Below are 10275 nucleotides of genomic sequence, written 5' to 3' on the forward strand. Positions count from 1 at the left end.
GGAGGACGTCAGCAGGAGCTGGACTTCTAAAACCCTTCCGCCCTATAGGCTTTAATATTAAACACCCCCCCCCCAGGAGTCTCAGACACTGTATTAATTAGTGCAACCACCCATGAAAAGTTGGGTTTGGAGCAGCATTCTTTGCCCTGTGTGAAACAGCAACCCTAATAAACAATTGTTAACTTGGCCTATTGCCTCTGGTAAATTACACAGCATTAAAAAATAATGCTTTTCATATTAGGCAGTAATTAAAGGTTTGGACAGCTTTAAAACAAGAAGGGGAGGGGGGAATCAAAGAAAATATAAAAATGTTCTTTCAAGAGTTATGGGAGGCTAATAAAGTATGTCTGTTATAGTGCACCGCTTTGCCCCCAGCTACAGCCAAGCTGGAGCCACTGCAATTGCCTCTCAATAAGATAATGATATTCCTTTCTCTGCTATTAAAAGGCTCCCAGTGCAAACTTAAAATGATTTATTTAATTTAAGAAATTATGAGGTGTAACTTCAAAGCCTAAGCCGTTCGTAATGGAAAACACCAGGTTGTTTAAAATTATAATAATAATTGTTTGGAATACAGTGACATCAAAGTGCTTTCATCACCAAATAAAATATAGCACAGACCCCCAAATCCAGTGGAGTTTATTGAGTAGACATTTTTGGTGTGTTTTTATTATTTCCTTATCAAGAGACATTATTTTAGCAGCTCCTTTTCTCAGCTTTGATGTTTTGACAGTCTTAAATTAATTTTATTGCATTTTTTGGCTCAGCGATGGGAGATTATTCTGACTGCTTATTTTTCATTATGACTTTTTTTGTTTGCAAGAGCCAGTTTGTTATTTAACACAGCACCTTGATAGCTCCCTCGAAATGAATTGGCCATTACAGATCATTAGGAAAGCAAAGAATTCTGTTTTCAAGCAATCCATTACGTGTCTGGGAAACTATCTCTACTTAAAACAAACTTTGAACGAAACGCTGGCATCATCGCTTTAATAAAAGGAGCAGCATTTTTTCAAGTACATTTTTTCCTTTACGAGATTTCTTGTTTATTCAAAACGCAGAGATCTCAAATGTAGAGCGAACGAGACTATTTGCCCAAACGGCTTGCTTTTACAGTAAAACTATCACAGAGTGTTTTAATTTCCTCGAACATTGTTATAAAAACACAGATCGCGCACGTAGCTTTGCGACTTCGCTTCCCAGCAAAGCAGAAATTATTCCAGCCCCCGCTTTTAAATAAAGAAGGTCGCGTTTGAAAATATATTCCAATTGCAGCTTTATAGACCGGCATTCCCACTAAAACAGCAGGGACAGAATTGCTTTGCTGTTTAAAGACTAAAATATAACGGATGGAAAGATTTTTATACCTTTCGTGCAACTAGTTGAGAACTACAACGGCGTTGGTTGCTAGCGACAGCCAGATACTTTCTGTCGGACGCTGTGAAACGCATCAGGGTCGGGAGGAGCGCGGGGGGGAGAAGTCGAGCTCCTGGGACTCTGCTATGGAAAGCGAACATCGGTTTACACCGTGACCCGCCTGTCAGTTTACACCCCCCCCCTTGGTATATTTCACTTGTCTATATATATATATATAGACAAGAGAAATATACCAAGGGGGTGTATATATATATACACCCCCTTGGTATATTTCACTTGTCTATATATATATATATAGACAAGAGAAATATACCAAGGGGGTGTATATATATATACACCCCCTTGGTATATTTCACTTGTCTATATATATATATATATATATACACACACACACACACACCCTTGGTATATTTCATGTATATATATATACACCCCCTTGGTATATTTCACGTATATATATATATATATATACACACCCCCCTTGGTATATTTCACTTGTCAATATCATGTGGTGGGGCATTCTCCCCTGATCTAAACGAGAACTAACCATTGCCTTTGCAGCAGCTTTGGCGAGAAAAAAAATACATTGGGGGGGGGAATATTTCTACCAGCAAAATGTAAGTGGGAAAGGGGGAGGGGGGATGAAAGAGAAGTGCCGTGCTTTTTCTATTGATTTTTTTTTCCCCAAAAAAGCTGCCCCGTAGAAATGGTCCTTTAAAAATCCTCGTGTTCGTTATTTATTTCCGTCTTGGACGTTATCTCACTCGCTGATGTGCCTTGCTGAGCAGATGCGCGTCCATCAGCCGGGGGAGCGCTCCGGCGAGAGCGGCGGGCAGGGCCCGGGGGAGCGCACTAACGCGGCCGTTGCCCGTCACAAGGACCATTTCTGGTCGGTGACTTCAGAAGCGTCAGCTCCGAGGTGCGCGAGTGCTGCCGAGCTCAGACTCCGGCCCCAGCTCCTGGATTTCACGAGGTTTTGGTGCTGTCTCCTGCAGCTCTGCTGCCACAAGGAAAACCGCCCCAGTGTGGTTTTTTCTCTTCCCTCCGAGCCCATTGGGAAGCTTGGTTTTCTCGTTTGTAATTTTTGCGGTGGCTGTAGCTATTACACTTGCATTTCTGGATCATGCATGGGTGTGTGAGGGGGATGGGGGGGGGTCCATAAGTTATGCAAATTATAAAACTCCTATCGAGTGTATGGAAGTTAGTCTCTATTTATAGACTATGTCGAGCCTGGTAAGGCAATACAGCGGTCCATAAATCTCTGCAAGACAAAGACACGCGCCCAGCCTCTCTCTCTACCTGCGTGCATATAACACATCACGCAACCATACATGTGAGAGGGATCTAAAAGCAAAATCCGAGAGCGGGGAATAGCCCCGATCCTGGTCTGTGCGGGAAAGAGATGCTGGAGCGATCTACCCTGCCCTGTCCTGTCTTCCGACCCGATCTGTCAGATTGTCCTGGGAAGAGCTCGAGGTTGTATTTGCCTTCGCATGGGCAGGGGGACTCTGGGCTGAGTGCCCTGCTCCGGCGCCCGCCCCGCGGAGCAGGTGGCCGCTGCTGCGGGTGTTAAGCAGGTGAGTCGAAGGGAGCGGATTCTGCAGGGCAGACCCGGCTCCTCCTCTCTGTCCCGCGGGGATGCTCTTGCTTAGCACACCCGCCGCGGGGACACGGCTTGGAGACCGACCCACCACTGTCGGCCCAGGGGAATGGGCTCCCGGGACAAGACTCTCGCTGTCAAGTAGAAAAATGTCCTCCCCCCCCCCCCCCCCCGGGTCGCTCTTCCAAGACCCCCGGGCTGCTTCTCTCCCTGCCTAGGACCCGGATCCTCCCGTCACCGTCCCCTACAGCCCCCAAAGCTTCCCTTATCAGTCGACCGTGAGCCAAGCCCCCCACTGAAACTCCCCCCTCCCCGGGGGGCGCTTTATGACATGCAGACTAATAGCCCCTCACTAGCAACTTCAGTTCTCTCCTAATAAACTGCAGGAAAATGCCGGGGTCGGGCCAGGAAATGTGACAACATGAAATGCAAGACGCCGAGGGCTGCGGGTTTTCTGGTGGGGAAGGCAGGCTTGGCGAGCCCGTGTCCGAGCTCCTGCCAGCAGCCCCCGCGTCCCGGGGGAGCGGGGGGGGGGGGCACGGCTCTCTGCTCATCGCGCTGGTATGTTAAGGATCGGGCTAATTGATCGCGTTGCATTTTCCCGCTTATTATTTATTGCTCTAATTACTGCTCGCTTTCTACTGGAATTTGTTTGAAATACCTACCTGGCTATACCTGGAGCCCTTGCCAGCTCCCTCCAGCCTGGCTTCTAATCGCCGCATCTGCTTTGTGTCAGAAAATACTTTGGAAGGCATTTAACTTTGCATTAAAATAACTAATTAAAGGCACGCCCCCGCCGCCTCTTGCGAAAGGTGGGGGGGGCTGGAGTCCCGGCGTGGTGCTTAATGGGAGCAGCTCTGATTTCCCTGCAGGTCCTGTGATTGATTCGGGTTACCAACCCTCCCGCAGGGCTGCGCCCATAGGAGGCGGCTGATGAAGTCTCCGGAGTTAATGCCCGACACCTCCCTCTCGTAAACTCTAATACTCAATTGCCTCCGCCTTTCTGGAGGCTTTAATTGGCGCAAGTTCATCAGGGGCGCGGGGCCGGGCCCCGGCGGGCTGCGAGCAAGTGTCACGGGCCGGCCCCGCTTTGTCATGCTAACAGCAGCGCCCGCGAGGTTGGAGCATTTCCTTCAACACCCTTCTGCTCGGCAATAAATCTGTATCCCATTTAAGGATCTCTCCTAACACTCGCACAAAGCTCCCGTGCTCAAAGACTTTCCAGCGAAAAGATTTAGATGTAATCCCTGACACCGCTGATTTATGCCCAAGGTGGAGAATACCGCTGCTTTATTTATCGCCCTGCCAGCCCCGGTTAAGCAGGCGCTCAGGGAACATTTGGGGGCTGCGGGCTGGAAAGGGAAGGGGGAGGGGGTGTTTCCCCCTCTCCCCTGTAGTCAGGGGTAATGGTGTCGGGGAGGAGAAAAAGAAGCGGTTGTCTCAAGTTTTTATGTGGCAGTAAATACTAATTTGAAAAGTCTGCCCCGGGTGTCGTGCTCCTCCGGGTTCGTGCCTGCAAGCTGCGCGGAAGGGACCGGATCCGAAGTGCGCGGAGCTCGGCGGGGGCCTTGCTGCGGGTGCGTGGCCAGAGCCCGGGCTCCTGAAGCCCTTCGTGAGATAAGGGAGCGACCCGAGTCCTGACTTCGGGTCTAGACCGAGTCGGGCACCCTAAGAGACCAAGACCCCGCCGCCGGCAAGCTCGGGGCCCCATCCTGAAAGCTGCCGAGCTTCCTCAGCTCCCTCCAGCTCGGCCAGTGTTAGGTCAAGAAAGCCCAGGAGGGTTAAAGGGGTGCCCCCGCTCAGTCCTGTTTAACCCTTGTTCTCCCTGCCGCGTGCAAAGGCACGGGCAGACATGGCTCAAGGGCGAAAGAAAATCCCAGCTGCAAAAACACGAATCAAACAAGCAATCAAACAAAAACATCCCACCCCTAAATGACCCCCCAAAAGGCTCCCCATGCACAGGTGACGACGAAAACGGTAACGCCGCTCATGCTCCTCACCCGTTTTATTAGGAAAGAAAAATGTATTGATCGGGATCCGAGTCCCTTGGCTGGCTTCTCTGGAACAGGATGGTTTTCTTATCCAAGAGGAAAAACAGGGGAAAAGGCAAAAGCACCACAGTGAAGCAAGGGTTAGGGGGAGCACGCATGTCTCCAGGAAATCAGCAGGGGAAAGACTGACTGCATCGCGCCCTGATCCGGCAGAAAGGACCCTGCAGCCTCAGGCCGCACCTGTTCCAGTCCAGGAGAGGGACCACGGATGAGAGCCCAATGCAGGGGTGATGAGGGGGAGGGAAATGCATTACATTCCCACTCGGCCATAATACAGCTTATCCTGACTTGTCCTCTGTGTCTAGACTGCGAAGCCTCGACCTGTCTAAGCACCACTCCTGTGAACTATAGCACGAACATTTGCTGGCTCTTCTCTCACTGAAGGTAAACTCCCGGGGAGGGGACTGAAGTCCAAATCAAATGGAGATGCAAGGGATTGCGCCCAAGAGGCAAGCAAAAATGTCAGTATGACACACAATAGTGCAAAGAACAGAGGCGCCTGAGAAGAGTTGTTAAAAAACAACCAAAGCTCATAAAAGCCTTGGCTTTTGACCTTGAATTTTTGGCTCAGCCTGCCACGGATTTGGCTTTTATTCCTATTAAGATTTAGAGAGGGCAAAAAAATAATAATAATAAATAATACAGGCAAAACTACACAGAAAACGCTGGATATCCTCTTTGATCATGACCCAGGACTGCTCAAACAGAACTGTAAACTCTGACAAACCCACACGCACTTGAGCAAGTTTTGTGGTTTTTTTTAAATTTAATTCGAAATAAGAGATAAGGAAAGAATAAATCTTCAATAAAATATATAAACTTGTACAAGGCATCCCTTTCAAAGGGACTTTAATATCACGGGAAAGTGGGGCTGGGTGAGGGGGACTGGTCAGGGGTTGACAACACAGGTCAAAAACTTGGAGTAAGTCAAAACTTTGTGGCTCGCTTCTTCCCCACAATATTCTAAAAAATGTACATGCAGGAGACATCCTACCTTCTGCAGTCTGTATCCTCTATCAAAACCTTGCCACAAAATTTAGCAATAGCAATAAAACAATAAAATAATTAAAAGAAGAAATCCGGGCTTAGACAATCCCACTTTCACAATAAAACCAGGGGAGATGAATAGCATCCCTACTGCCCATGTCTTGGGTTGGTTTTTTGTTTTTTGGGTTTTTCTTTTTGTTCTTTCTTTTTTGCGGGGGGTACCTGGGTCTCTCTGTGAATTGAGCATGATTTCTCTCATTGACATTCTCTTTGCCAGGTAATCTTTAAAAATCAGATTATTGCAAATAAACAAGGGTATGCTCTGATAATCTTTGCCGGCTCTCTACTTCAAAAAATATATAACCCAACTATTTTCTCTGCGTCTCTGTTTCCCTCCTTTAAATAACAAGAGAGAGCCCAGAATACAGATGTAGGTGAAAATACGGGGCAGCAAAGCAGGATAGAGGATCCCAAAAATCTCTGAATTCTTCCTTCCCCTCCACGGGCCTTAATATTTAAGAGATTTATACAGATCAAAAATATACATGAGCCAAGGGGGAGGAGGGGGTTACTTAACTCATATAAGGGGCCGATTCTGCATTCTGCCTATTACCCTTGTCTGGACTATCTTTGGGTGGGTTTCCTGCTCAAAAAGGCAGGAACTTTGGTGCCTTTGGCCTCTTCTCTATTTACATTATGAATATAGCTATCATTTATTTTGTTTACAAGCCCCGCAAAACTCTTACACCTTATTTAACTTTCCCTTCCAATATTGAGATCCCATTTAGAGAATGAACTTTTAAAAACAGATCTTGGGCTTTGCCTGGGGGAACTAGGCCTCAGATAGAAGACTGCTGGTTTACCCATTTTTAGTGTGTAGTATTAACCCCCCTCCCCCCTATTTAATAATTGGTATATGTTTTTACATGTTCCTTTTGGGATCAGTCCGAGTGCTCAGATCACACTCAGAGGAGAGCTAGCAGGTTCCTCCCCCCTGCCCCTCCGACCTGGAGCACAAACAGGTTGCTTTGCTTTTATGCCTAGGCAAACTCCTAGACACTTGGTATGGCACATGCAGACAGAAAGGCCAGTACTGCTATGGTACCGCATTCTCAGATGGGACAAAATCCACCAGAAAGTCTCTGCTTTTGCTTTCCCATCTTCTTAGGATAAGTGGTACATGCTATATCCGACAGGAGTAGCATAGAGTCCTACAGGTGAGATGGGGAGCACAGGTCTGTGAAAGGGATAAGATGTTCCATACAGAGAAGCAGCCTGGATGGGAGAATTGATGGGGAAGGGTAGGCTGAACCCAGATGGCAACATGGGCTTGGCAGCCATTTTAAGCTTCTCTAACTCAGCTTCCTGCAGTCTCTTGGCCTTGGCCCTCCGGTTCTGGAACCAGATTTTGACCTGGGTCTCTGTGAGGTTGAGCGAGCTGGAAAACTCTGCTCTCTCCGCAATGGACAGGTATTGCTTCTGCCGGAATTTGCGCTCCAAGGCCAGCAGCTGGGAGGTGGTGAAGGGGGTCCTGGGCTTCCTGTTAGTCTTGTGCTTCCTTAGGGTGCAGGCTGTGGGACTCAGGTGTCCTGGAAGGAAAGAAAAGGCCAGTTACTGAAAAAGCAGAGGAGGAAGAGGATACTTAAAGAAGAGGTGGGGTGAACTGGGTTTGGGGTCCACCACTCCTGCCAGGAAACCCCATCACAAGAGTCTAGGGACCAATGCTCCTAAGAAGGCACTAGCAGCAGCTTCCAGCCAAGGCAGGAGGTCAACTCCTGGGCTGAAAGGGCAGCCAGGACTTCACACAAGGCAGAACCTGTCAGTGATCCAGTGCTGTAGGATCCTCAATGGGGACCCCTGAGGCTGGGGTACATGGTGCAGGGCTTCAGAGCCTGGTGCCAGGATGCCCCAGCTGGCTGTGGTCAGTGGGACAGACCCGGCTCATGCAAGCAATAGGATCCCAGGTGTATCCTGCACCGGGTCCCACCCAGCAAACCCCACTTGTCCTGGAGGGAGCTTCTGCCCGGGACTGGAAAATGAGGGGCGATCCTCCTTTTATTTGACACTGTTCTTAGGGAAACTGTGGTCAGTGTTGCCCTTGAATTACTTTGTTTTGCCTTCCTTTTCCTTTCAGCCAGGCAGCAAGCTGGCTTTCAACATTTCTCTTGTTTGACATACACGAATGTAAAAAACAGAAGTGGATGTTCCCGATTGCCGCCTTCTCCAGCCCCATCCTATGAAGGACAGGGGGTGCAGCAACCCCCCCAAAGATTTAGCTTTTAATATTGGCCTGATACGGATTGCCTTGGAAGTAAGCCTGGAATGGGCGCAGCTTTAACACTTGGGGGACTCGGTTTGCTTTGCAACTCGTTTCAGAGGGGAAAACAGGCAGGTCTGAAGTTGAATATTGAAAGTGCCACTCAGCCTGCCCTCCATGCAACCCCCCGGCCCTGCTTTTAAGAAATGTCACATCTGCCCGTCCTCTCGATTGCCCCTTGCTTTTGCAGAGAATTGCGGAGGGATTGTCTGAATTTGCGAGTGAACCAGGCGGGTTTTTAAATGCAGGGATTGCAATGAGATTAAAAACCAACCAACCAACCAACCAACCAAACGGCAGTATTTCAGAACAAGGAGGAGGAGAAGGGAATGATTTGATCTAGATCTTAAATCCTGTTCTTTCTACTGCACGCAGGGGGCGAGTGGGAAAACAGCCCGTCAGATGCAGCCCCGTGCTGACCCGGGCCGCTCCAGTGCGGGACAACCGCGCCCGGGCAAAGCTCTCCCCAGCCAGGACTGCCGAAAGGCCTCCTTCCTGCTCTCCTACTTCCCTCCTTGCAAAGCAGGCGAAGGGGAGGAAGAGGAGACGAAGGGTTTGTCCTAAAGGGCGACTCGCACAAAACTGCCGCAAAACGAAAGCACGTCTGTCTGCTCGGGTTTCCACTGCAGCCAAAGAGGAGAGGTGCGGAGTCTTCAAACGGCATCAGGAACTGGCCCGGCGGGGGGAAGATTTTTGCTGCTTGCAAAGCAGGCGGAGGACTCACTTGAAGACCAAGCAGAGGTTTCCGCTGACACTTGCCAGCTTGAACCTATGCCTCGTCCGCCCTGCGACTGCCTGGCAAGAGCCTGGTCGGGCGCAGGGGGGTGGGGGTCTTCCAGCCTAACCCGCCGGCGCCGGCAGAGAAGCGAGCGCTTCCCCTGCGCTTTTCATTGCACCCTTGGACCCGATCACCGGGAATTATAGCAGCGTCCCGATCACAGGATCCCACCGTGAAGTCTTCTGGTTCCTCCGACCATTCACTCACCCCCCCAAAGTAGCTTTTCAGAGACCTCCGTCTACCTGCCGAGATGGCCCAGGCTGCAGGACCAGCCAAAGCCTTTTACTACACAGGGCTGATTTTTCTCTCGCCTATTAAGAGTCAAAAGGTGCTTGATTTGACAAGGATGCCCTGGGGAGGGAGAAAGGGACACACGCGCGCGCGTGTAACAAGCTCCTATTTTCCATATTGCTTTAATACACTTCCCACCGCCAGCGGTGAACCCCGAGATCCCAGCACACACTTTCAGGCTGTTTAAGGCCGGTCGCTCACCCTGAACGACTGACCCCTGTGAAGGGCTGGAGGGGGGAAGCAAAGGGGGGAGCTGGGTGAATCCGTGACCCTGCCCAGGGAAGGCAGGGGCAGGGGGCGGCGGAAGACGAGCGCGGCCTTGTCCACGTCGAGCTCGGCTCCAGGCCGTGTTGGAGAAGGGAGGTGGTTAAGCTCCGGCCAGGGACGCTGCCACACGGGGACCGGGAGACTTTCTACAAGAGAGGCCGAATCGCTCCTGCTTTCTCCCCGTCGTGTCACACGACCTCTTCAGGAGACGCGACTAATCCGGCTGAGGGGCGAGTGAACAACGGCAAGGACCGAGACACAAATACGCCAGGAAGGAGCGGGGGCCGCATCCACCGTGCAGCTCCTTCCAGCGAGCAGGTCCCGGGCCGGGCCGGGCCGGGCCGGGCCGGGCGCAGGCAGAGGGGCTGAAGGCCCCGGCTGCAGGTGCGTGACAAGCATGGGGGCTGCCCCTCACGCCTCCAGCCCTTTCACTCCTGCTCCTCCAGCCTACAGCACCCCGGACGCGGACGCCGGGAAGCCTGCTGCGAGCCCAAGGGTGAGGGCGAAGGGCAGATCCCGATGGGCCCGCGGGCCGGCCGCACTCCCCGGCGGCCGGGAGCGCACCGCAGGAGCCCGCGGCGACTGCAGCTGCCTCCCCGGCGCCGGC

At 50.9% G+C, this 10275-nt stretch overlaps 1 protein-coding gene across 1 annotated transcript in view; it reads right to left on the bottom strand.

Moving 5' to 3' along the window:
• Positions 1–5769: 5769 nt before the first annotated feature.
• MSX2 (msh homeobox 2) overlaps positions 5770–10275 on the bottom strand; it is a 5271-nt gene continuing 765 nt past the window's right edge. Inside the window, exon 2 of the mRNA XM_019506397.1 lies at positions 5770–7604. Coding sequence (XP_019361942.1) covers positions 7180–7604 — 425 coding nt within the window. The 3' untranslated portion in view covers positions 5770–7179. The remainder of the gene's footprint in view (positions 7605–10275) is intronic.

This window comes from Gavialis gangeticus, unplaced genomic scaffold (assembly GCF_001723915.1).
Source record: "Gavialis gangeticus isolate Ggan-Ray unplaced genomic scaffold, GavGan_comp1, whole genome shotgun sequence".
In the NCBI taxonomy this organism is placed as follows: Eukaryota; Metazoa; Chordata; order Crocodylia; family Gavialidae; genus Gavialis; species Gavialis gangeticus.